This window comes from Falco punctatus (genome assembly GCF_963210335.1).
Source record: "Falco punctatus genome assembly, chromosome: 4".
Classification (NCBI taxonomy): domain Eukaryota; kingdom Metazoa; phylum Chordata; class Aves; order Falconiformes; family Falconidae; genus Falco; species Falco punctatus.
Window position 1 is genome coordinate 90,457,440 of NC_137583.1, and position 24,830 is coordinate 90,482,269.

Below are 24,830 nucleotides of genomic sequence, written 5' to 3' on the forward strand. Positions count from 1 at the left end.
TATGAGAAGGCTGAACAGGCTTACCTTGTAGAAAGCTGTAGGGAGGGCAAGAAACACACAAAAGCCAAATAGGGAAGGGAAGGAAAGGGAAAAGAGGAAGAAAAGAAGAGGAGGAAAAATCTTTATTCCCCAGATTTTATGAGCCCTCATGGATTTTGTGGCAGGGAAGCCTGCGTCATGTTGGGAATGTAGCAACTTTGATCTTTGTCCCACTCATACGCTAGCATTTCCAAGCTGATGGCAGGGCAGAATTGGCTCCTACGTAAGATTATGTTCTGTTGGCCTTTTAGGTGACAACAACTATCTCCATTGATCATGGTATGTGTATGTTAAAAGAAAAAAAAATACATTTCTTGTTTTATTATTCTTCGTAAGCCAGCAGCATCAAAGGAACAGGCTGCCCTCACTGCTCTCACAGCTGCTGCCTGTGTCTGTGCTGTATATATGCTAAATTAATTGGAAAAACAGGGACAAAAAGGCATTTAGTTCGGGTCAACCAGTTGGACTACAGCAAATGCATGACAGGCTTAATCATTGTCTTTTGCCAAAGAGCAGGTTGGCAGGGGCAGGCACTCCAACCCCTCCTGATGAAATCTGGACTTTTTCCAGTGCCTTTGGAGGCGGGATGCTGTAAGAGAAAGGTCTCCACACAGAGCCCGGACGCTGTCATATCAACGGGGGGGGGGGGGGGGGGGCGGGGGATGATGGGGAGGGTAACGGCAGGTTATTTATCTTTTGTCAGCTGTGAACTCAGCGTTCAGCCTTGGTTCATCACAGCTTCACACACATAGCCTGAGAAGGCACCAAAGCTCTCCCTTTGCAAGAATGAGGTAGTTAATTAATGTGGTCATGTTAAAGGCATCAGCCTCTGGTGCCATGCTAAAAACAAACATAAGCAAGCAATCTTTCTTCCTTTGTCTCCAAGTTTTATCCATCTTAGGGAAGGGACATCAACAAAAAGCTGCTCCAAAGGACCCAGCTGTCTTAATGGCTTACAAAGTTTGGGTCTTCTGACATGACTTCTGTGTACATGTGCAATCTTACACTTGCAGGGATAGTGAGCTGGCCAATGAAGGGAGCAGGTGCAGTGTTGCTCTCCAGACTTGTTTTTCCAATAGCCACATTTTGGAGACGTAAAAGGTTCAGCATCTGAGTATGTCTTCCATATTGCAGCAAGAATAAATATGTGGTATACAGGGTGCATATTTCACACTAATTAAAGTTATTTTCTGCTGAACTCCATGGGGAAAGGGTATTGAGGGATTTAAAGATTAAGCTAAATATAAACTTATGTTAAAATTGGTCAGAGAAATGTTGCTAATAATGGGTACAGAGAAGAATTAATTTCCTATCCTTTTTCTTTCCAGGCAGTTGACTTTAGTGGAGGTTATTAAATGTGCAAGCCAGTTGCTATTCTTCAAGAAATGAATGTGTTACCTTTACAGTATTTTTCTTTATTCTATAGATAACCTGGCTGTTTTTTGTTTGTTTTTCTTTCTTTTTTCTTCCAGGCCTTCTGCCTTATCTAGTAGCCCGACATACTCAGAGCTTCCGTTCCTTAGAATTTCCCCGCACCGAAATCCTGCTGCAACATCAGAGTCTCCCTTCAGCACCCCTCACCCATACATTAACCCTTACATGGACTACATCAGGTCCCTGCACAGCAGCCCGTCCCTTTCCATGATCTCGGCAGCCCGTGGGCTCAGCCCAACAGACGGTGGGTTAAGACAGGCTTCTTGTTTTCTGTCATTGTAGCAACTTAAGTTATATTAATCTTGTCAAAATTTTTTCCCCCTTGTTCAAAGCAGCTTCAGCAGGTTTGTCAGACATATTCATTATGTCATAAATGTTTCAATACTTCATCAGCCGATCATGGCTCATTTGTACATCTCACAAATGTTGAAACTTCAGGGAGAAGGGGGAAAAAAAAAAAAAGAAAAGGCCCTGCCTCATTCAAAATTTAAGCTGGAAGGGTGGTGTATGTCTTGTGATATCTTTTGTTTGTGGAGGTGACCCAGGGTGTGATTCTGATCTCCCAAGAAATCCGCTTTATCTGCACTGAATCGAGCCATATTCTTCATGAGTGTACGTCAGTGTATAACCATGGAGTTCTTCAGGTGTGAAAGGCTTATTGATTGAAATAGTATTTTTCAATCATAGAAAGCATGCATTGAGTTGTTGTATTTAGTCAATAGTTCTGTTAAAGTTATGTAGAATTATTTCAGTTTATCCTAGTCAATGATACGGCCAAATGAAATGATGCTGATGTAGAAGAAGTGGCTGATGATCAGGACTGGCCCCTTCTGTTTAAATGGTGGGCAGTACACCTGAAATATCAGTGCTTTAGGTCTTGGTGTGACCGTGGCTATTACTTTCCAGGTTATTTCGGTTGAAGTGGTCTCCTGTGATCACTCTTGTCATTACTCTGGCATATTTCCGATTCATTTAAATGGGAGTTTTGCCAAAGTGAGAAACGAGTAAGAGTTGCAGAAAGGTTCAGTCTTGTTAGCAGTGGGTTTTTCAATAATGGATAAGCAGTTTGACATTTCAAAATTCTAGCATTTGCTGAAGAGAGCTAAAATATAACATACGTGGAAACAAATATGTAGTGAAGTTAATTAAACTATTATTTTAACTATGGGAAAGATCTTCCTAGTGTGTGCAGAAACTTACCAGAGTTCAGCTGCCTTTAGCTGAATTTGAAAAATGAGTGGTACACCCTATCCAAATGGATAACTAATTAATCCTCGCTTATAAGAACATATACCTTTACAGTTAATCCATTAGTTATGGGCACATATTTTTATGAGAATGAATTTTAATGACCTATTGTCAGTCAAGGCATATGGCATGCACATAGAGCTTTCCTAGCAGCACTTTGGTTGTTGTATGAATCCTTGCTAATTCTACTCTTTTTGTTATGAAAAAAATTACTGTTTTGAAAGAACAATTTCAATGCTCAGAAATAAATGTTTTTAACTCTGGGAGCACTGGAGCTTTTGATATAGGATAAACATGATAGAGCTGTAACGTAATGGCATAAATTGGGAAAATTCTTGCTATGTATGTTTGGGCTTTTCACAGACGCTAATATGCAGAGTGTTTTGCTGTCTTTCCTTTGATAATCTTCAGATCACATTCCTGCAGAATTTCATTTATGCTTAAGGTGTGCTCCAGTCGCACACACAAATAGAGGAGGGAAGGAAACCACCTGTCACGCAACCATATGACATTAACCTGTGTGTGTTCTTGGTCTCAGGTACACAACACTGAATTCGCTTGCATAGATGTAGGCACCTAGTACTATCAGAGATACGTTGGGGTATCTGAGCTGGCACCCAGCTGAAACTCCAGAAGGGCAGAGATCTCCTAGAGGTGCTTTGCCATATTCACCAGGCCAGTGGTTATCTCTTTTGAAGCCTAAGATGTCTCAGGGTACAGTTTGGTTCCAGATTCTGGCCTTTTAGGTCTCTACAGAATAGAGATCTGTAATCTGGGTGTGCTGTTTTGCCATTGTAGTCCAGTGAGTTATCTAGGTACTGAAGTCAGTGGAGCCTTGGAGAACTATTCAGTTCACCCAAATACAGACACCTGCACGTTACCAGCTGAGTTAGGAGCTTCATCATAACTGCAGTGGTGCTAAGATTCATCTGTCTACAATGCTGGTGTTCTATGTCAGTTCAGCTCTATGAAATACCTTGCCTTAGCCTTAACTCCAGCTGCCACTTCAGAAAGGCAGTGTTCTCCTCTAAGGCCTGTTTCGTACCTGCCAGCCTCACGTAGATGCCGTGGATACCCATAGGTTTTCAGATGGCCTGAGACACCTGGGCATGGACAACACATCTGAGGATGCTCTGTAATAACACTCGTCCTCTGAGCTTTGATTACTGACTGTATACACAACCTTAGCCTTTTATAAATACGAGCTAAACTTGCTATCTTAAGCTTCTTTGGGTTTTAAACAAATATGTGTTACTTCACATTTCCTCTAGGCTCATGGCTCATCTTTGGTCAGTTGCCATAGCCCAGGTGTTGTGCAGCACCTTGTGAAAATACAATAACTTGATTGAGGCATTGGAGATTCTTCAGTAAAACAACATGCTCACTGAAAAGCTGTTACATTTGTTCTCTAGGGTCCGTAGTTTGTTGCGTGATCAGTCATGTATATAGTGAAATGCTTTTTTCAGGTGTACGTTCCTGGGATCAGGTAGCCCAAGTCATGTTGGGGGGTTCCAAGAATGCAAATAACCCCCCCTGATATTTAAAAGGGTACATGCACATAAATGTGCTAATAACATAAAGGGCACTGTGGCTTAAGTCATATAGCATTAAAACTTTGAAGACTTGAAAGTTGTTATTGTTCTTCTGAAAGTCATAGTGAGATTTCTCTTGCTACCCTAATTGCTTTAGGCCAGTTAGATAATTAGGTCAGTGTACTATTGGGCTCAGTCTGTCAAGTCACAGACCTGGGGATGGCCAGGAGCCAAAACAATCTGGAACATAACAAAGAGCAGTTTCATATACACTGCAAGTCTTGCCAGCTGTAATGGATGACCGCCACAGCAGCAGTAATAGTGGTGTCTTCTGTCTCGTCGCTCCACCTTACCTAGCAGAGCTGGTGGGCCAGGGGTGGCCGAGGACTCCTGTGAGTAACACAGAGGGTGTGGGGCTGGTTGTTGGTGTGTGTAGAGCAGAGTGCTCAAACAGAGCTCAGCAGTGCTCACAGTGCAGAAACAAATGCCGCCTCTTGTAAATAAAGCAGGGGCAAAACTGAAGCTACCCAGGAGGGAATTCAGGGCTTTGGGCCTTCCCATTTGCCCTTCATTTACCCTTCATGGAATACATCATTAGTAGGCTAATTTTTTATGTTTGAAGAAGGTAGTAAGGAATGATCTTTAAAGAGCACCAGAGCATTTCTTAGCGTATGGAACATTTAGTAATGCCATTATGTGCTCACTGTGTTTTCTGAAGCAGTTAATTTTAAAGTTTTCAGCCAGTGTTATTGTTAGTTAACCCAGACACTTATGTCAGAAAGCTCAGGAAGTATTTTCAGTGTGTCTGGAAAGATATGATGGTTGCCTACTACTGTAAAACTTTGAAAATCAGTGATTCAGTCTGAGTTACTCCTCTTTTAAAATTTTGTCTGAATATTTTTTTGCTGTCTTACAGAAAGTGGGTGGTGACTGAAATAGATTATATATAATTGAGAATTCAACTGGTAATTTGGAAAAAGTACCAACAACCTTTAATTTCTCTCTGCTCATTTTTTATGCCATTCCTGTTCCTGTTTGATGTACTTTTTATTTTTCTGAACCTTTCCTGAAATTGTTTATATTTAACATTGTAACATCAAAAGCACATTCTTCCATTTTCTTTGGTAAAAATAAAGACACTTTAGAAATCTGCTGCTGAATAAACTTTTCTCCAAGCTCCAGTGCCATGTTTGGTGTAAATATTCCTTTTAGTGTAAATATTGATTCTTTGCTTCTAAGGTTTGCATTTAGGATCTGATTCTCTGTAACATTACATTCTGATAAATGTAAGTTATCCTTTTTAGTAATACTGTGTAAGTAACAGTATTCAAGTTAACGTGGGAAATCAAAGAATTTCAGCTTAAAATTTTATTTCCATTCAAGATTCAGTTGCTGGGGTCAAAGAAAAATCTCATTAAATATTATGAAAGAATATAAAAGTAATCTGTTGGGGTATAGCCCATTAACCTGGGGAACTTGGAAGTGTTTTAGGCAGACTTATGTACCATCTTCTGGTGAGCAGAGTGTAAGGAAATGTTAATTGTTTTGCGAGTGAGACAAGTAGAGAGCAGGGAGGAAGGCTGCTCACCTCTGGTCACATAGCAAGTCAGAGTCAGGGTCAAGGAGATGGAGCCCAGCTTATCTTATCAGTATTCACACAAGCCCATGATATAACCCTCTACTTACTGGAGCATCTGAAGCCTGCTGACATGAGATGATACTAAAATTATATGGATTTTTGTTTGTCCAGAGTTGCCCATTACTTGATGGCATGCTTGAAAATCGCAGAACAGAAAGCTTGCATATTATTTTTACGGGAGTCATCAGAGGAGGAGTGCATCACTCATCTCCCTGGTGGGATGCAGAGCCTATGTAGTCTGTGGTTTTGACTCTGCAAAAATGCTTGCATGTCAAGGACACTTGTATATGAACTTTGAGTCATGGGATGGCCACATTCATTGACTTCAGTCTGTCCTCCCAAAAAACTGCCCCTATCTTGTCAATTGACAAACAGCATTTGTCCTGAAAACGTGCTTTGTCCTTGTTTAAACCTAAACTTATACACAGACTACCACCATGAATGAAAATCTTCTGGTCCTCTAAGCAGAGACTCCAGAAACTTGAATGCTTATGGAAGTTCAGCTGTGGTGTTACCTTAGAGATGGAGTCCTTTGGGCCAGGGATGAGGTAAATGGGGAGTAAAGCTCTAGGAAGGTTTTCCTGCTTTTTTATGTCACTTAATAAATCATACTAATTTCCATTGCTGTCAGCCTGTCACTTTTTGAGTCACTTAATAATAAATATAAAACTATGAGATCACTGAGCTCATTAATATTTTATGCCTTGCTGTTTTTTGAATGGTGTTTTTGCAGCATCATTGGTTGAAATATATTGACCGGTAGTGGCATACTGCAGACATTGCACTACATTAAAAATAAACAAGCTGTTTTAATAACCAGAGAAACCAGCAATGTGATAAAACTTTCCTTCTCATTTATCTTACGTCATTAACTGTTCTTTTTATGTTGTGTGTTTAGCTCCACATGCTGGCGTCAGTCCAGCTGAATATTACCATCAGATGGCTCTGTTGGCAGGCCAGCGCAGCCCGTATGCAGACATCATTCCTTCAGCTGCCACTGCAGGAGCTGGTGCTCTTCATATGGAATATCTTCACGCTATGGATAGTAAGTGACATTTTCTAGGAATATAAACCATTCTATAAAGCGAACCACGTGGGTTGTTCCTGGTTTGATCCAGAAGGCCTCCATGTGGATAGAGAAGTGGGAGTCAGTGTAAGCTTCCTGGTGAGGCTGGAGGGCCAAAGCATTGATTGCCAAATGTGCAAGGGTTACGTCAAGTCTGAAAGTAGGCTTTTGAAAGTAAGTAGGGAGAGGAACAGGAGTGCTCCTGGAAACAGATTATAAATTTCATTTCCAGCAGCTTGAGTGCTTTTGAAAATATCCTTTTCTGTTCACAATCAGTAACTCACTTTCATCATTAGGGTGAGTATTTCCCTCATGAGCTCTCTGTTAATACAAGGTTTACATCTGATTTTCCCACAGGAGAGCATGTTTTCCTCCTTTTTAGAGAGTGGTAGCCCTGCTTACAACTTGGCTATCACGGACCAGCAGGCCTTGAGACTACTTCTAAGGTGGTTTGCTGAATTCTCAAGGATCTTGACTTAGTTTTCCCTAATAGTAAAAACCTTCTTTTCCCCACTTCAGCATCTTTCAGATCCCTGATCTATCTCCCTTTCTCTGAAGGAGGAAAAGAGAGTACCCCATTCCAAACTGCTCAGTACTGCTGCTTTTGATCAGCCAGCAGTGATTAAGCAGAGCACTCCCTTTTAGTCATAAGATGCCTACATGCTTTTTGGGATGTACTCTGTTCCTTCCAACAGGGGAAATAAAACGTGATGACAAGAAAAGGTAGTGACTGTTGACTCTTGCTTGGTAGTACAGAGCAATACAATGGCATGAGACCACCTTGTTGCCCCACAACTTTATAAAATATTTATTAGCATGCAGTTTCTTCTTCCCTGCTGTTGGCTGTATGCCATAGCTGCTGATCTCAATGAGTGTGGGAGCTGGGAGTTTCACCTGTGGAACGCATGGAAATATAGATAGCTACCTCTGAAGAACACTTGCCTGGGGTGTGAAGTAGTTGAATAAGCAGCAGTTACAAGAATCAGGCAAGGCAGATAGTTGTGGAACTGGGCAGGGAAACTATTTTCATCCTGTTACCTTGATAGTTAAGGATTTTTTAATTCAGTTTCGGTTATCAGTCTCACTGCACTGGTGGTGTGCGTAGTGATTTTACAGTAATGTAACATCCCTTAGGTCCAATTCAGAAACATAATAAACCCACACAAGTAGTCTGGACTTAAACCAGAAATTAATGTGCAGGCTTCAGTGCCTGAAAGCTTAAGAATGTGATACTTCCTGATTTGGATTTTGAGAGGAATAGGGAGAGACAAGGTACCCTGCTAATGCATTTGATGCATATTAATAATAATCTGCAGAATGGAAACTCTGTTACGCATGGTTCAGGTAATTTAAATCTTCTGCTGTGTTCCAGTTGCAAGGACAAAGCCCCAGTTTGTATGAATGAACATGACTTCGTTGAAGTAAAGGGATCATAGAACCATAGGATAGTTTGGGTTGGAAGGGACCTTTAAAGGTCATCTAGTCCACCCCCACCTGAAATGAGCTGAGATTTTATACTTTCAATGTTTTTGGTTCCTAGTGGGAGAGAGTTTCTGAATGCATGTAGGTAGCAGTATCAAACCACGTATTTGGATGCAGACTTGGTTGAATGGGCCCATTCAGTCTACAGGAAGACGGATACCCAGATGTATGCCAGAAAACTAGAGAAAAATAGAAGACATTGCAGTACTCGTCCAAATAATGGCATTTGCACGGAGGAGCTTCATGTGGTAGTAGAGATTGTGGATGCTGTAATCTACATAGAATTACAGCTTTTGCATCCCAAGGATGTTATCACTTCTTACTTAAGAGAAGATGTTTTGACCTTTGCCCATAACTTCAGCCCATTCATGAAAGGTACCTAAGCGCTATCTGTAATAAGGGTATTTGCTGTTACCAGCTTTAGCTAAGATATATTCAAAATGCGGTCTTTAATTTGTTTTGTGTTTGTTTTTAAAAATTAAGATCACACATTTGAGATTCATTATAGCAGCTACTTTTCAATTAGGGATTATTTCAGAGTTAAAGACAAAAAAAGTGTAGCACTGTTATGCAAATGGGTTATTTTTAAACAGTAAATAGAGAATTACAATAACAGTGAATCGTAGTAAGGTCACTCAGCTCACCTTCTGTATTTGATGAGAATGTGTTTAGTCAGGCAATAGCTGCTTTTATCTAAATAGAGTATGAAGTTACCCTTTTACTTTGTAAAAACTAATTAAAACTATCTTAACTTGCATGGGTATACAGTAAATTAATTGTCATTAAGTAGGAATCTGAATGTCCTATCATTCATCATGCTAAAGAAAACCCCTTTCTTCTTTGTCAGAATTTTAGATTAGAAACTAGAACAAAACAATTAGCGGGAAGCTGATATTAAGACTTTTTTTTCCAAAAACTATAAGAATGGCCATGTTTGCATTTAATAACAAAGTACAGTGATCAATGCGAAGCAATGCCATTTGTTTGGTTCCTTCTTCTTAAGGGTTTGTATGGTGATCTTAAAAGTACTCTTTTTGCCTTTGCCTAGTCTTGTCAAAGGAAAGAAGAGAGACTGGTAGTTTCCCTCATTATCTGCTATCAAATTCTGAGCAAGTTAACTCACTCAGAGGCTGCTGCTCATTTATTCCACACAACAACCAAATAGATACAAGCAAGACATTGTTCTTTTGTGAAGCAAGTCTGTCTTCTAATTGTGTGTTTATACAGCATCTAGCACAGTAATTTGGCATCTCTACCCTCTCGTGTAGTGCAAATAATAATTCCAACACCAGCATGCTCTGGGCTCGAAAGCGTGTTACATACAGTTTGTGCAGTTTGGGGTCTTTTGTTTTGCTGTGTAGTGCCAGGAAAACTGATTTCAAAATGGGGATGATATGAGGGGGAGAAGCATTGATCAGAAAGTTAAATCTTGCCTAAAGAGCAGAAGACTTCTTGAAGTTCTGAACTTCACTGTCTGTGAACTGTCTAATATGTCGTGGAAGAATAAGGCCAAGACCGTGTATCCTTGATTGTCATTTTCATCATCATGTTCTGTGTGGCTTGAAAAGTGGACCAGAATTTTCTTTGCTGCTATAAAACTTTTCTACAGTTTTGATTGCCAGACCCTGACCAAGTCTTCCCATCTTCTTGCTTGATTTAAAAGGGCCAGATGTCCTACCTATAAGTATAACATCAAAGTACCTAGGAGGAGAGTAGATGGGGAAGGTATTAACAGGACCACAGTAGCAACAACAGAAATTCTTTGCAGCCTTTTGGGTTTGATACCTGCATTTTTCACTTGGGGAACATGTTTTACTCTGCTTTTAAATGATATTCAGTGGAAGGCAAGCATGTTTACTGAGGTTTCTAGATTTGCCTTGAGAGTATTAATATTCACTGATTAACTTTTGCTTATGCTCACTCAGAATGAGAGGTTTTTCTTTTTCAAAAGCATTGACCTACCCCTTTTGGTATTAGACACACTGATAGCAACCCAACTGATGTAAAGAATTCGTCCAGCCTGAAGATGTTGATTTGGACTGGGTTTGATTTCTGATCTTCAAGCACAGTTGGAGAATGAGGGTGGAGTAGCAAAGCCATTCCTTTTGCTCTCACACTGATGACAGATTTACAATTTTGAAAACTAAGACAAAATTTATGACAAACTTTCATGGCGTGAAAACAAAGTTTACACATCTGTGAGCAGAAACCAGAAGGAAAAGAAAGAAGTTTAATGTAAAAAACCCCACAACAACCTCCCCCCAACTTCCCACATTCCAAGCCTTTGAACTAAAACTAGTGCTTGAGACAGGTTCAAAGAAGTTTGATTTAAAGGGATGGAATAAATGATACATGTCTGAAGATTGCCTTATAAATGATTAAGCAATGCTAAAAACTTCAGCTCAGAAATCAAATTCATGGGCAAATTTGCTGGATGGCATATTCCATTTTTGAAATTTATGATGGAGATAGATATCTGTTATTTTAGAATTGATCTCTACCCCAGGAATAAGATCTTTTCTTCTGACACCTGCTGGATTTTTTGCTGGCACACTCAAGTCTTTACTGTTAACTACTGACTTTGTATTACTGTAATGTCTACGCCAAAACCGTGACATTCCTAAACAAATCTTCACTGTCAGCTTCCATTTGCATGTTTTGCCAAAGCTGATGGGTTTTTTTCAGCACTTGCACAGAGGTAAATGGATTTTTAGTGAGTGAGTGCTCCTGCATTTTTTTGGGTTTAAGTGTTATTGAGTAGGGAATGTAATGGTTCAGTGGGACAATACTGTGAGCAGACGAACATCTCAAATTGCTAAATAAATATTGAAGTGTTTGTTTTTGAAACAAATGCTTGGGCAAGGCTGAAACGTTTGGTTTAGTATTCAGAGGCACTGTGAAATTGTGACCTATTCCTTTTAATAGTAATATACTAACTAAGACTGTTATGCTAAATCAATGGTTTATCAAACATCCTGCAGCATAATGCGTGGTCAGCTCATGCTTAAGACATTTTAGGCATGTGAAATCTAATTAAACCATGAAGATACAAAAAACCAGTAATTCCGTTTCATTTTATTTTCAAATTTTGAAAGTTGTGGCCTCCCTTGAAGCAAACCCCTCAATCCTCTGGTCAGACTCCATAGAGCTGTTGCCCAGCCTCAGCCATTGGCTCCTGCTGTGAAGCAGGATTATTCCCTTTTTGCAGGAGATCATTGGCCCTTAGGAGGTTGTTCCCATCCCAGGTAGATGGAGGGGACTGCTGATTTCCCAGGTCTAGGCAGGGCCTGAAACTGGTGCTGCCTGGAGAAGAGGAAGCCTGAGACCACTGCGTGGTGTGGCTGAAGCCCAGGCTCTGCCCCTCAGAGCTGGAAGGATTGTCTTTCTGCATCACTGGCTGCAGATCTGGTGCATCCCCTGCATCCCAGGGATGCCCTGGTAGCAGCTGGCAGCCATGGGGAAGGTTTAATGAGTGGTAGGCAGAGAGGGGCCTCTTATGAGAGCCTTAGCATGACTTAGGCAAGGGACAAAGGAGATGGGCTCAGTCCAGAAAGGGCAAGCAGGAGGAGGAGGGTAGTTGTTGGAATATTTGAGAGTCTGCAGGGCACCACAGGGAGTATAAATTGCCCTCCTATGTGGTCAGTTAAGGGTGACCATCCTTCTCTCCAAGATCGTAAGAGCTTTGAACAGTTGTCGGTAATGCTTGTTCAGTCCTTTCTGAGGTGTGGGCTGGATCACCAACAAGTCCACTTGGGAGGTTTTGGCATGGAAAATAAATGGTGTCTGATTGTGGAAGCAGCACAACACAACCATTGCCTCCTAGTCTAGCTTCAAAGGAGAGATGTTCAGGCACTAGTATTCTTAACAACTGCTCCATACTTCTGATCTAACTTGTGCACCTTCTCTCTAGTAGCATCAGTAGCCATCAGTTCACGTTTATCAGGCTTGTGATGAATTTCTCAAGTAAGTGGCAATCCCTTTGTAGTTGTACAGATTCAAAACTGGGCTTCAGATCCATTAGAAGTAATTTTTTGAAAGTGTTTGTACGTGGCCATCAGTAGCACATGGTGACCCGCCATCCCAAATGCAGAAATTTGACTAGGTCCTGCTTATCAAAAGAGAAGGAGCTATGCTTTTCCGCTCTCAGCATCTCTGCTGCCTTCTTGCTGGCATGATGAGGTCTGTGCCCATCAGTTTGAGGAAAATGGAGAGTTCATAATTACGTTCACATTACTGGGAACTTGCTGTCATATATAGCACACCATTAAGATGGCTGTACCACATGGTACTGTGGTAGCAGTGCTTGAGTAACATCTCATTTTGCTGGTCAGCCAATGTCTAGCAGGTCTTCCTTGTCCCCTTCACTTGCTGTTTAACCAGGAACACCTGTACTTGGCTATCACCTTGTAAAACCAGGATAACAGGGGCTATTCACCCGTAAAGCACTTGAAATGTGTCCTCTGCTGAGGCAAATTACATTGCCAGTACTGACTTCAGAGGTGTTCATGCTGGCTGAACAGTCAGCAGAGGAGAGTTGTGCATGAAAGATGTAAGTGCAAAGTATTACTATTTTTGTTTTACCATGACACGTATCTTTATTTCCTTACTAAATATGTTGCAGCTCCTTATAGCTGCTGATCATTGTTGGTTTTTTATTTTAGCCCAAATAAAAGATCTCTGCCTTTGAAAGACATGAAGCACAGCACTAATAAAATATCAAGCAGACACAGTACAATAGCAAGCTTCTAAAAAGGAGATAAAACAAATTATGTAAAATAACTTGTAGTAGTTTTTAGGAAGAAATAAATGGCAATGCCTAAGTTTTAAATGATGAGTCAAAAGCATGAATATTCATTGAAAGACAGAAGCAGTATGGGCTAAGGCCTACTGTGGAGACAGAGCGTGAAGGAGAAAGAGAACTGATGCCCATGTAGGCTAGTTGAGTCACATCTAAGCACAGATTAGGAGAAGAGCTATAGATGGAGATCTGATCCCACAGTCACAGCAGCGATAAAATGGCAACTTTTAATACCAGTTGAAAATCTTGGATAGCATGCACAGAAAGAAAGGTAGCCCACTCAGGTGTGTAAGGAAAATGTAATGGCAGCTTCTAATCCAGCTCTGTCCTTGAGGTAAGTCTAATCGGAGTCAGTTGGGCTTTTCTCCTGGTTAATGTTAGGCACATAGCTGAAATACCCTACTCAAAACCAGTCCTGGGCACCAAAACGTGAGCAAGAATTAGGAAAGGCAGACCTATAATGGAGGTTTCTGGCCAACTGAATTATTAGCAAGTTACAGAGAATGTCAGGGACTCTGACTCTGGGAGAAGTAGCTGTAGAGTAGGCATCAGACCCAAGACCTGCATGACCCTGGCTGTCAGGATTGTTAGGACTCAGTCCTTTACTACAGGTTAAAGGGATTAAAAAGGTAAAAGCAGCAGTACTGTTCAAGGAAATAGTTGAGTATGCAGTGGGGAAACTAATTCTCTCCTTGGTCTGAACTGAGATTGAAAATAATTAAATAAAGGGAAGAAATTTAAGGTGATACATCTCCCATCAGGACTGCAGAGAATTGGGATGACATGGTAAAATAGACCAGGAGAGGTAGAGATTTTCAGAGCAGCACTGAAAATTTAGAAATGTAATATGATTTATTTAAATGGTATCTGTATGGTTGCCTTCTCTTTGCTGCTTTGAAAGCTTAATCTCTAGTTTTAAATAAATTTGGCAAGTGTAGGCCCCTGTACACCCCAGCACAAGAATATCATGGGATCCTGGACAAATGCAAGTAAAGCCTACTGTTTCTCAGTCTAATGTTGTGAATGTCCGTTTTGACTTGTGCTGATAGAGTTGGTCTTGACAGTGTTTTTTCAGTGCTGATTTTTAGTTTTGCATCAGTATCAACCAGGCAGAATTACAGTCAACAAAGGAAAAGCTGCTTCTTCATTTCTACGCTGTATTTTACAAGTTTAGCTTTGTCTGTATGTATTAAAGTGATGTGGGTTTGGGTTTGCTGGAAGCCCAGATATGAACCACTGTCTCATTGCTCATGGTTGAATTAATGATGTGAATGTCTAAGAAGCCATCAGATTCATAAATCACCAGAAATGAGAGGGATAACTCATAAAAGTCTTTTCCTTTTGTTTAGCAATTTATCATTTTGCTTGCACATTAATAAACAGAGCTCCCCTGAGGTAAGCCATAGGAAGATAAATTTTTCTTCCTAATTTTCCTCAATCGTAGCCAGTAGATCACAAGAGGAGAGAATGGGCTTGTCACAGCGTGTTGGTGTCTTGCAACTCCCTCTACCCATCACTGATAACAAATAAATGCGATTAAGTACCTTGGTGGATAATTATTTGTGTTTACATAACAGGCGCGAGGTTTCCGAGTCCGAGATTGTCAGCTAGACCAAGCCGAAAGCGTACGTTGTCCATATCCCCCCTATCTGATCACAGCTTTGACCTTCAGACCATGATACGGACATCTCCAAATTCCTTGGTCACAATTCTCAATAATTCTCGTAGCAGTTCCTCAGCCAGTGGTTCTTATGGCCACTTATCTGCAAGTGCAATAAGGTAAGAAGAGCATTTTTTACCTATATTGTATATTCTCATTTATGTTTCATAGACACATGCAAATGTGGATGTATACTTACATCTTTAAATAACTGCTTTGTGAATATGTGTATTTTGCAGTTTCTATAATGTATGTTTGCTGGAGCTTAACATTCAAAATACTCTTTTTTTCTTGCTTAGAAAGGTATCCACAAGGACTTTCAGGCATATTTGTCCAGTGCAGGTAATACTTCATCTGACTAGTAGCAACACTGTGTGTATGTGTGCTCAGGAATCTTGTTTTCAGAGAAGAAGCTCCGGGCTAGGTTTGTGACTTAAGTCGTTTGGGTTCTTCTGGCCATAGATATAATGGACAGTGAAATGTTCCTACATAACAATCATCAGAGAGTAAAGCACACAGCCATGGTACTGATCAATTGAAATGTTTGGCTAGACCTTCATGGTGTTAATCTCCAAGTTGTGGTTTGTTTTTTTTTTTTTTAATATTTTGGTTCATATATTGAAAGATTAGACTTTCTGTGGCTAAATTATCTTACTTTTTTTGGTACTAAGGAAGTTCTGTTACCATCCAGTATCCTTAGAAATGTTGTGATTTCCACTTGGCTGCTTCACATATGTGTGCAAGAAGACAGCCAAAAATGGTTGTTCTGGAGACAGAAGAGCAGAGTAGCGAGGGAAGAGGTGGGCAGAATCTGTGCAGGAAAGGGAAGTAAACAGGGCACAGGGAGAGGGAACATGAGCAAGAACTCATGTTCATGTAAAAAAAAAAAGAGAGTGGAAGAAAATTAAGAGAAGCAGCAGAAAAAGTGGAGATGCAACCGCAGAACATTCTTGTGTGACATTGCTATACATTAACTTAGAGAAGCTCCTTTGGCATTCCAAAAAAAATCCCCCACTTCTCCAAAGTCTCAGAAAATTTTGGTTTTGCATTTCTGACATTCAAAGAAAGACTGCTGCTAGTCCCTGGCTTAAAAACAGCTTCCACCTTCAATTTGCAATGAGGTAAAGAGCGAGTCCCCACAGCAATTTATTGTGATCTAAAAGACCCATTTTTGGCAAGGCTCAAACAGGCCTCTCCAGCAAAAATGACACACAACTTCAAAAACTGACTATGGGGATTTGCACTCTTGGAGAAAATGGGGCATGCAACTGGTCTGCTAGAAACCATAAGCTTGCCAGACTTTGAAGGTGACAGCACTGTAAATATTTGGTATTACTGTAAGTCCTGCTGGGTTTTTTTAAGCACTTTTTTAAATAGTCCTGCTTCATAGCTCTGATGTACTTACATAGCTGTAGAATATTTCACAGGTATGATATCATAGCTCTGCCATACAACTCTGCAGTCTGTGTAACCATGGTCCCAATTACAAAGCTCCATAATGTAGAATATGATTTATGTCAATAGCTGGCAGCAGTTTTGGACCACATCTGTTAAATACATGTACTGTGTGGAGGTGTACTATCCCCCCTGTCATTAAGATGGGATGGCACTTAAAACACTAACCTTCTTTTCCATTGCTTGTAACTTTGGTAAAGCAAATAGTGCATGAAAGTTGGCATAGTCTCTACTTTGTAGTAAGTCTTCCCTCCTTTTACTCCTCGTCCACAGGTTGGTATATGTTTTTGACACATAGAATCACAAACCTAAGGGCCACCCCTCAAAGCCAGAGTCAGATGAATAGTTTTGTTCAAGACAGTTGTGGAACTGGAGTGAGTTATGGGCAGAGACTGAGTAAGGGTGCTAACGAGTAGAACAGTGAGTCTTGTGAACTGGTGTCACTGAAGAAAGCAAGGCTTGTGTGACTGAGGCTGTGGTTGAGCGAAGCTTTCAGCACTTCCTGGTCATACTTTCCAGGAATGCATAATCCAAAATTTCACATGATTTTGAATGTTTTTTTTCTTCTTTTTGATAAGAGTATGCCTACTCAACATGAAAAGTTGGAAATTCATATACGTCTCCATTCTTCCCAGTGGGAATGAGGGAAAGGGAGAGAGCTAGCTCTCTTTCCAGCTTTGCAACTCACCTCTGTTGATGCCCTTTAATGTCTCCCATGTGAACCTATCTATAAAAGAGTTACACCAAAATAGTGACGTAAAGTATTAAACCCAACCCACATTTCATTGCTTTAATAAATTCCAAGACTAAATAGCAACAAGAATATCAGTAAAACTTAATTTATTGCAACTCACTGTCTTGTAAATAATGCAATCAGCACAAGAACTGCTATACTGAACCAAACCATAGGTTCATCCCATTTAATATCCTGTCTGCAACAGTAATCAACGTGTAGAAAAGACTTTTTTTTTTCTTCTAGTGTAAAATCCCAGCTCCTAGAAACTTGCAGGTACATCTCATAGGGGTTGCTGCAAGAAAACGGTACAGTTCAGCAGGCCACTAGATGGAATTGCGAGACAGGAAGGATTTGTACTTTAGGCAACATCAGCAGTGTTAACTATACTTAACATTACACAATCCTTGTACTTTTAGATCTTGTTTCCAATCACTTAACTGAGTCCAAATAGTTTACACTTGGTAGCATTTTTCATGGCAGATACTTATCTAATGCTAAGTATTCCAAAAAGTGTCAGTGAAGTTACTCATTTATCAGAATGAAGGTAGCAAAAAAGAGACTTTCCTGTAGAAACTAAAAAACCTGTTGTTACCTTTTCACTGAGCAGCTAAAATTTGCCAGGAATGTTGCCTAGATGCTCTAGATTTCATCTTTGCTGTTCTTGAGAAATTGCCCCATTCAGGGAAGCGATAAGCCCTTAAGAGGTTTCTATTAGTATGTGTTAAATAGGCTAAACCTTCAGCATGTTCCAGTCCAGGGCCCACAAAGAGGAAGGAGGACCTTTCCCTGAAGCTGCAGCTCTGGTTAACCTGGAACTCCCTTGGGAAGCCTGTGGAGCCTGTGCTCTCTGCCCAGCCATAGCAGCCTTGTGAAACAGAAAGCGGTCTTCAGGGGGGAGAGGAGTCAGGCCAGCAACTGTCCAGGTTAAGCAAACTGGGACAAAATGTTTTTGTATAGCACAACGTAGGATTGCGTTGGGAGAAAGGAAAAGCTGCAAAATAAAGAATGCAGAAGCCGGTCATTAAGGAGAATGAAGGTACTGCCCCCTTGTGATTGTGCTTTCATACCGTCTTTAATTTCAGGGTTGCACTGTATTTTTTCGCAGGGCCCCTGCCTGCTTCAGGGCAGAGGCTGAACATCCCCTCTGGATCAATCAGAGCTGCAGGACCCTGCCTCACCTGTCCAGGCAGCTGTAAAAGAGGAGGGAGCCTTTTACCGGGTGGTTTGCTACCTGGAGGGTGGACCCTGCTCTTGCAACACAGTCCCAGCCTGATGCTGGGCAAACTGAATTAGTCAGAGGTGACCACCAGGCTCATACAGTTTCTCTTCTGGAGGCGCAGCCTACCACTCTTAATTCTGCAGAGAAGCTGAATTGCTCCGACATGGCTTGAAGCTACTGACAGCTCTTTTGAGCATTTCATGTGGAGTGTCATGTTAACTAACCCGGGAGATCTGGTCTCCATGTCTGGAATTGGGCAACCACAACGAGTAGCACTTTTTACCTTTGTCTTTCTTTGATTCATGTTCCTGTGCAAAATGAGTCCTTTGCCTTCCCCTCAGAGGGAGGCTGAAAGCATTAATGTTTTGTGATTATTGTGATCATTTATTGTGATGATTATGATCATACAGTGATGAGCACAGTAGAGAAGCTCAGGAGCGTACCAGTAATTATGTACTCACTGATGGTTTAAATACAATGGAAGGAAGGCCTATAGGCAATACTTTGGGCAAGGAGAAATAAAATACCAGAGGGTCTCTCACTGAAGACTATTGTGCACCTTGTGTGCTGAATAAGTAATGAATCAAGCAGGGGGGGAAAGGGGTGCATGGTCACTAACTAACTGAAAGCTGATGGGCAGGTTTACTTCTGGTATGTTTGACTTTGTAGAGTCAATGCTTTTTTAACTTGTTTTTGCAAAGGTGCTACTTGTGCTAAGAAAGTGTCTCCAGGACCTCACCAGTGTTTGCCTTGGCTAAAAAAAGTACATCCTGTGGCTAAAAGATTACATCCCGTGCTTCACACATTTTTTCATCATAGGACCCTCTGTATGAGCACTGTGGGATGTTGAAGATGAAATCAAATTAAAGGAGCCACGTTTTGGGTTCTGGTTTTACAGAGCCAAGCACAGAAGGGCTCTGGTCCTTGACATAGGTACTACTCTGCAGTTCAGATAATAAATAGTAATAGTTTAGCACAATCCAGATAGGGCTCGACTTGGCGGGCACTTTGTCATTGTCAGCTGGCAGTGTAATGCTGTATCCTGACTACTGGCAGAGTACTTGAAAAGAAGATGTCGCTCCTGCTGACAGCTAATAGTGGATCTCCTTTAGCACACCAGGTAGAGCTTCTGCTTTGTGCATTTGAAAACACCTGGTTTAGGTCTCAGCTGGGAGAGATTATGCAGAATGGAGGCATATGAAAGAGCATCAAATGAGGATAATCCTTCATTTGACATTTACTCATTTGGTTACCTGCCTCCATCCTGCAGTGCAGCACCCCTGCTATTAATCTTTTGTCAGGATGTACTTAATGTTATATTTGCTACCTGTGACAATTATTAGACTTTGCACTTCAGTAGCACTTCTTTTTTTGAGAGGCAGCATGGCCTAGAGTGAGTACAGAGGGAGTAATCACTTCCCATGATGTTGAGAATACCAATTCAAAACCTTTAGAAAAGATTAGCTAGTCTTTAATAAACACGGGAGATTGGGACTTCATGTTCTATATGATCTGAAATTCTGAACCTCTGTGTTTTCCTAGTCTCTTAGCAGTGCTGAGATACCAAATCTACAAAGTAACTTTCCAGAAAATGAGCCAAGTTCCCTGTCAGCTATAAGGTGTTTAAGTCGGGACTAGTTCCACCTGCTACAAGAGATTTTCTTTGTTTCTAAGCAGATGTAACTGTGAGGTGTAACACCTTAGCCATCTCATAATGTGTTAAAATTCAGTTTCATGTGAGCATGGGAGACCTTTGGGATCTTCTCCGCAGTTTGAAAGAAACTGATAGCACAGCAGCACTTTCTTTTTTTTTTTTTTCCCCCAGGCTCTGCCCCTGCTTCTCTGACATCATCAGAACAGGAAGGAGCAATTAACACAGTGTGGTTAATTACAGCCAGATCCTGGCTGTGCTAGCTCCTGCCACTTTGCTCGAGGCTGATCTGAGGCTGAGCATCAGGGAATGGTGGTGAGGGTGCTTTCAGAAAGAGCACTATAAAGGGATAGCTGGGTTTGTAGGGTGAGCTCAGGCAGCAGTGGATTAATTATCAGGGGTGAAGGCTGGAGTCCATGTTTCTGCAAGCAGGTATTGGATTCTCAATGATCTACTCACCCTGTATAAGCTCCTTGTATAGAGCATTTGTTGTGTAATTAGTCAGTGCCCTCTTTTCTGAACTGCTTTATAACTAGAGACAAGTGACCATGTATTAATTTCTCCAGTTTCCCTTGGCAAAGGGAGAGAAAAGCAAAGAGAAAAATAAAAACAGAGTTAAGATATACAAATGAAGTATAAGGTTATCTCAGAGCAAAGTGAAAGCATCTCCAGCAGAGACCCCAACAGTCTAATTATGCACTGTATAAAAAAAGCAAAGAGTATCCTTTTATCAGGTTTAAATTATCCAGGTTTTGAATTTAACAGAATGTCTCATAGTTATAAGACAGGGAGGCCTCATGTTCTCAGTCTTCCTTCTTTATTCAATATTTTATATATTCTTATTATGTCTCCTTTTATTCATCTCCTTTCTGAGGCAAATGGTTGTTTTCAGTCTGCTCTTTAGAGAGTTCTTGCATTGTCATTTTAGGCAATACTGTTGGAAACAGTCTCTCTCTACTACATACAATAATATTCCAGAAGAGGAGTAGCAATTCAAGTGGCACCATCATTTTGTGTTCTGTTTCCCATTCCATTTGTCACAATGTGTTTTTGCCATAGCTTCACATTGATCAACTTTTCATTCCTCTGTTGAATTCTGCATTGAGACAAGCGAGTGCTTCTCGTGAGTTGGCTGAGTTGATTTAGAACCAGTGTATGAGTAGTTCAGACTCCCCTTCATTATCAATATACTTCTTGTTATCAGTATTGCTCATTCATCTAGCATACATGGCTCTAAAGATAACCTCTTAGCTCTTCACCATGCTGCTCAAAATAATTTTGTCATATATGTAGATTTCATTTTTTCATTGCTTGATTCCATACACAGATTGCTGATAATTGCACTAAAAGCCAGAAGAGCCCATCTGAGAACTTGCATCTAACTTTTACTGAAAACCAACTGCTCAATTCTTACCTTTGATTTTTGTTTTAGACTGTTAAAAGTTTTTATGTTTATATATTTAAGTTTGTGTAAAAGGACACAAACGCTGCTTAATGAAATGAATCTTAAAAGGCACGTGTTTAGGGTAGAACAGGTAGAACACAATATATTCAACAATATTTTGCAAGAAGCTCCTTATGACAAGTTGTATACGATAAAAAGTATGTTAATTAAGTGAGCTATATTAATTAAGCAGGTAACATGTAAGTTTATTACGGGTGTTTTGCTGTTTTGTTATCACCCTTATTGGGATCTGCCTAAAGAAGGTGCAAAACTGAGTGAAAACTTTTCTAGTCTCTAGATAACTGCATGAAATTTGTTGTAAATTAAGGCTTAGTTGCAGTTCAGACTGAGTCAAAGTCAACCCAGGTGTAACCCCACTGAAAGAGGTCCTATTATAAGTAGACACGTCACATATGTGCAGCTCAGGACTTTATTCTCCATGGTCTTGTACTGTGCATGGTTAATCTAAAGAAGGGAATATAATGCTCTATCATGCCATAATAGCTTCATTTTATGCTCTCTTTCAAGAAGTGTGAATGGCAGAGAAGTTCTACAAAGTGAATAAAAATGAAATTCATCAGTATTACAGAAAGTTACATCTATTTCAGGCTCTGTGGAAATATAATTCTGCAGCCAGCCTCTTATAGAAAGCTCATAGATTATAGGATGGGGTCATTCAGGGAGGTTGTTTTGGGGATCACCTGCATCTTGCATTAGAAGGCGATGAATGTTTTTCAGCACAAATACACAAGATGGCAAGATTTCTGCCTTCAGAAAGTGTATAAGGTATGAAGTCAAGCTACATAAAGAATACAGACTATGCAGGCATGTGCTGCATGCACATTTACATGTACATATAGACCTATATACAAGTGTGATTTATGTATGCCTGTAAATGTATATGTCACAGATCTTGTAATTAAATGTCAGTTTGAAGCAACTTGCTACAGATTGCTTTAGTGTTACTTGAAGAGTTTAAAGTAATTGGACCCAGTGCAATATTAATTCCAGGAAAGTTCTGAAGCTAAGAGAGGTACGCTAAAGTTTAACACTTAATTATTTCATTTTGAGACCCTAAAAGCAAGTATTAATTAGCACTTTCCATGTAATCAATGATACCAGTTTTAGAAACCAAAAAATACTTACCCATTAATTTAATTCAAAATTATGTTTGCCAGAAGAATTGTGAGCTTGCGTGGGTGGGGGGGGAGCACAGATGAATTATGCGAGGTACTGTTAATACAAAGTCCAGTTAGGGTCCTGAGGATTACTGAACAGCAGTATTCCAGCAAAAAGGACAAAGCTGTCAATGCTGTCTGAGCACATAAGGTTAATCAGTGTGGCTGTGTTGCTCTCAGTGAAACTATTCCATTTTACTCCGGTATATGGCAATATATTCATGAAGAAAATTTTCACCTAGCCTAGCAGATAAAACAGAATAGATAATGTGGTAAGCTGAAGAGAAAGTGCAAACCACAGTCTGTTAATTTTAAACTGGTAATAGGAAAGTGAAAAAAAGAGGCAACGATGTATGTATGTAAGTTAAATACAGTTGTAAAATGATGACTGTTATCTGATGAAAACTGGGAAAAAAAAAGTGTAATATATGCTATACTGTATTAGATGCAGGATACATCTTTTTACAAATTCAGTTAGATGACTTGTCTCTATGTTAGTGATTTTTAATGAAACGTGTCAACATTACAGATGCAGAGGGATATTCGTGAACCTAGTCAGTTTTGAAGAATCATTTCAAAGGATTTCAAGTCTCATACCTGCCGTTAAGATCACGCCACGTGTCTGGTTTCATAGTCACAGTTTGATACTGTTTTCCTCTCTACTTAAGTGACAAGCTGTAAAATCAACTAATGGCTTGTCTGCATTGCCTACTGAAAGCTCACTGTTGTCAGTTAGAAAGTAGAGGGACAAGAACAGGATTTAAAACAAAACTCTGTTTGTTTTACTGAAAAAGGGTAAAATACTCCAAACAGAAGTGTGTTTTTAAAGTCTCCCTTCCTGTAGCACCATTTGGTTTTATTTTTGCAGCTAAGATACTTGAGGCGGCAAGAATTTTGCAAATCTCTTCAGGGCCACAAGTCTGCTGAATGCATTGTCACCACTGTGACCTGAGCAATTTGTCAACAGTCACTCTTGCAGGTTGTTTCCATCAAGAGGGGAAGTATGTGACAGAGTTGGAAACTTCTTACTCGCTCTTGTTTGTTTACAAAGAACATATACAAATTCCTGTTTCTGCCAACTCAAACAACAGGAGACAATTTTCTTATGCAGTGTTCCTGGCTGCTTCTTCTCTTCTAGGTCTTGTCCAAAAGAACTCCTTGGCTTTCTATCTTCTGCATCTCCATTAAGGTCAGACTGTGAGTCTGTCCTGCTGACTGTCCGCAGCTTTCTGCGTCTGACTGTGAAGTATTCCTGGCTGCATATTACACACATGCATAGTTCCATCAAAACATGCACATGAGCTTCTGCGTATGAAGTCAGCTTATGCAGACCCCCTCAGCACCAGCAGCTCAACTCCCAGCCACCCTTACATACGTCCCGTGGTTTGGACAGTTGCTCTTGCATGACAGTGGAGTGAATGAAGCTGTTTCCTACATTACTCCTTATACAAAAAGAGAATCTGAGCATGTGAAAAGCAGTATTTGATCACTATTGACTTAATTATGACTTGGGTTATGACTCAATTCAGTTAAGACTGCAATGTCTGTAGGGCCCAGGTTTTAGGACAGCACTTAAGGACTTGCTGAAGTCAGTCCCTCTTCAGAAGTATTGAAGAGTTATTAGGGGTGCTTTCCTGAAGAGTAGCTGGGTGTGTTTTTAAAATGGGAAAGGTGCTTGTTTTGCCCCTTAACAACGTTCCTAAACAATAAATAAGGACTTTGGAAATACAGACCAAAACCTGAAGGTGAAATCCTGGCCTAGTGTAAGGAAGGGATAAAAACTCCATTGAATTCAGTGAGTCCAGGTATTCACCCAACATTTATTAGTGGATTTCTGCACCTTGGTTTTTCAGTTCTCTTGCCCACAGGCTTCATGCAGCTCTTGAGGGACAGTAAGACAAAGTAGTGACATCTGTACCTACTTGAGCATGAGCTAGGAGAAGCCATGGTGTTATCCTAATACCTGGTGATCAGCTTTATTGAACATTAAGCCGGTCCACCTAAAAATTACCTCTAGCTTCATGAACTTTTTGGAGGGACTTGGATCATTTGGTCTGCCTAGTGTCAGTCGCTGATGGCAAAACAGATGATGGAGGCTACGGAGGGATCTGGGAGTCCCAAGGCTTTTCCACAAGTTGGGAAGGGCCCATGTGCCCCCTTGCAGTGCAGGATACACCCTCCTTCATGGAGCGAGCGCTGGGGCTGAAGCCTTCTCCTGCATTGTAGTGTTGATGGAGCCAGTGTGCCTC

General features: G+C 40.5%; 1 protein-coding gene across 2 annotated transcripts in view; it reads left to right on the top strand.

The window, feature by feature from the left end:
- GLI3 (GLI family zinc finger 3) overlaps positions 1-24,830 on the top strand; it is a 427,034-nt gene that overhangs the window by 355,763 nt on the left and 46,441 nt on the right. The window contains exons 6-8 of one of the 2 annotated variants that reach the window (XM_080382113.1): positions 1,512-1,717; positions 6,791-6,937; positions 14,816-15,017. In XM_080382113.1, coding sequence (XP_080238239.1) covers positions 1,512-1,717; positions 6,791-6,937; positions 14,816-15,017 — 555 coding nt within the window. Of the gene's footprint in view, positions 1-1,511; positions 1,718-1,764; positions 6,938-14,815; positions 15,018-24,830 lie in introns of those variants that run through there. The other variant, XM_080382114.1, reaches the window with a different exon arrangement.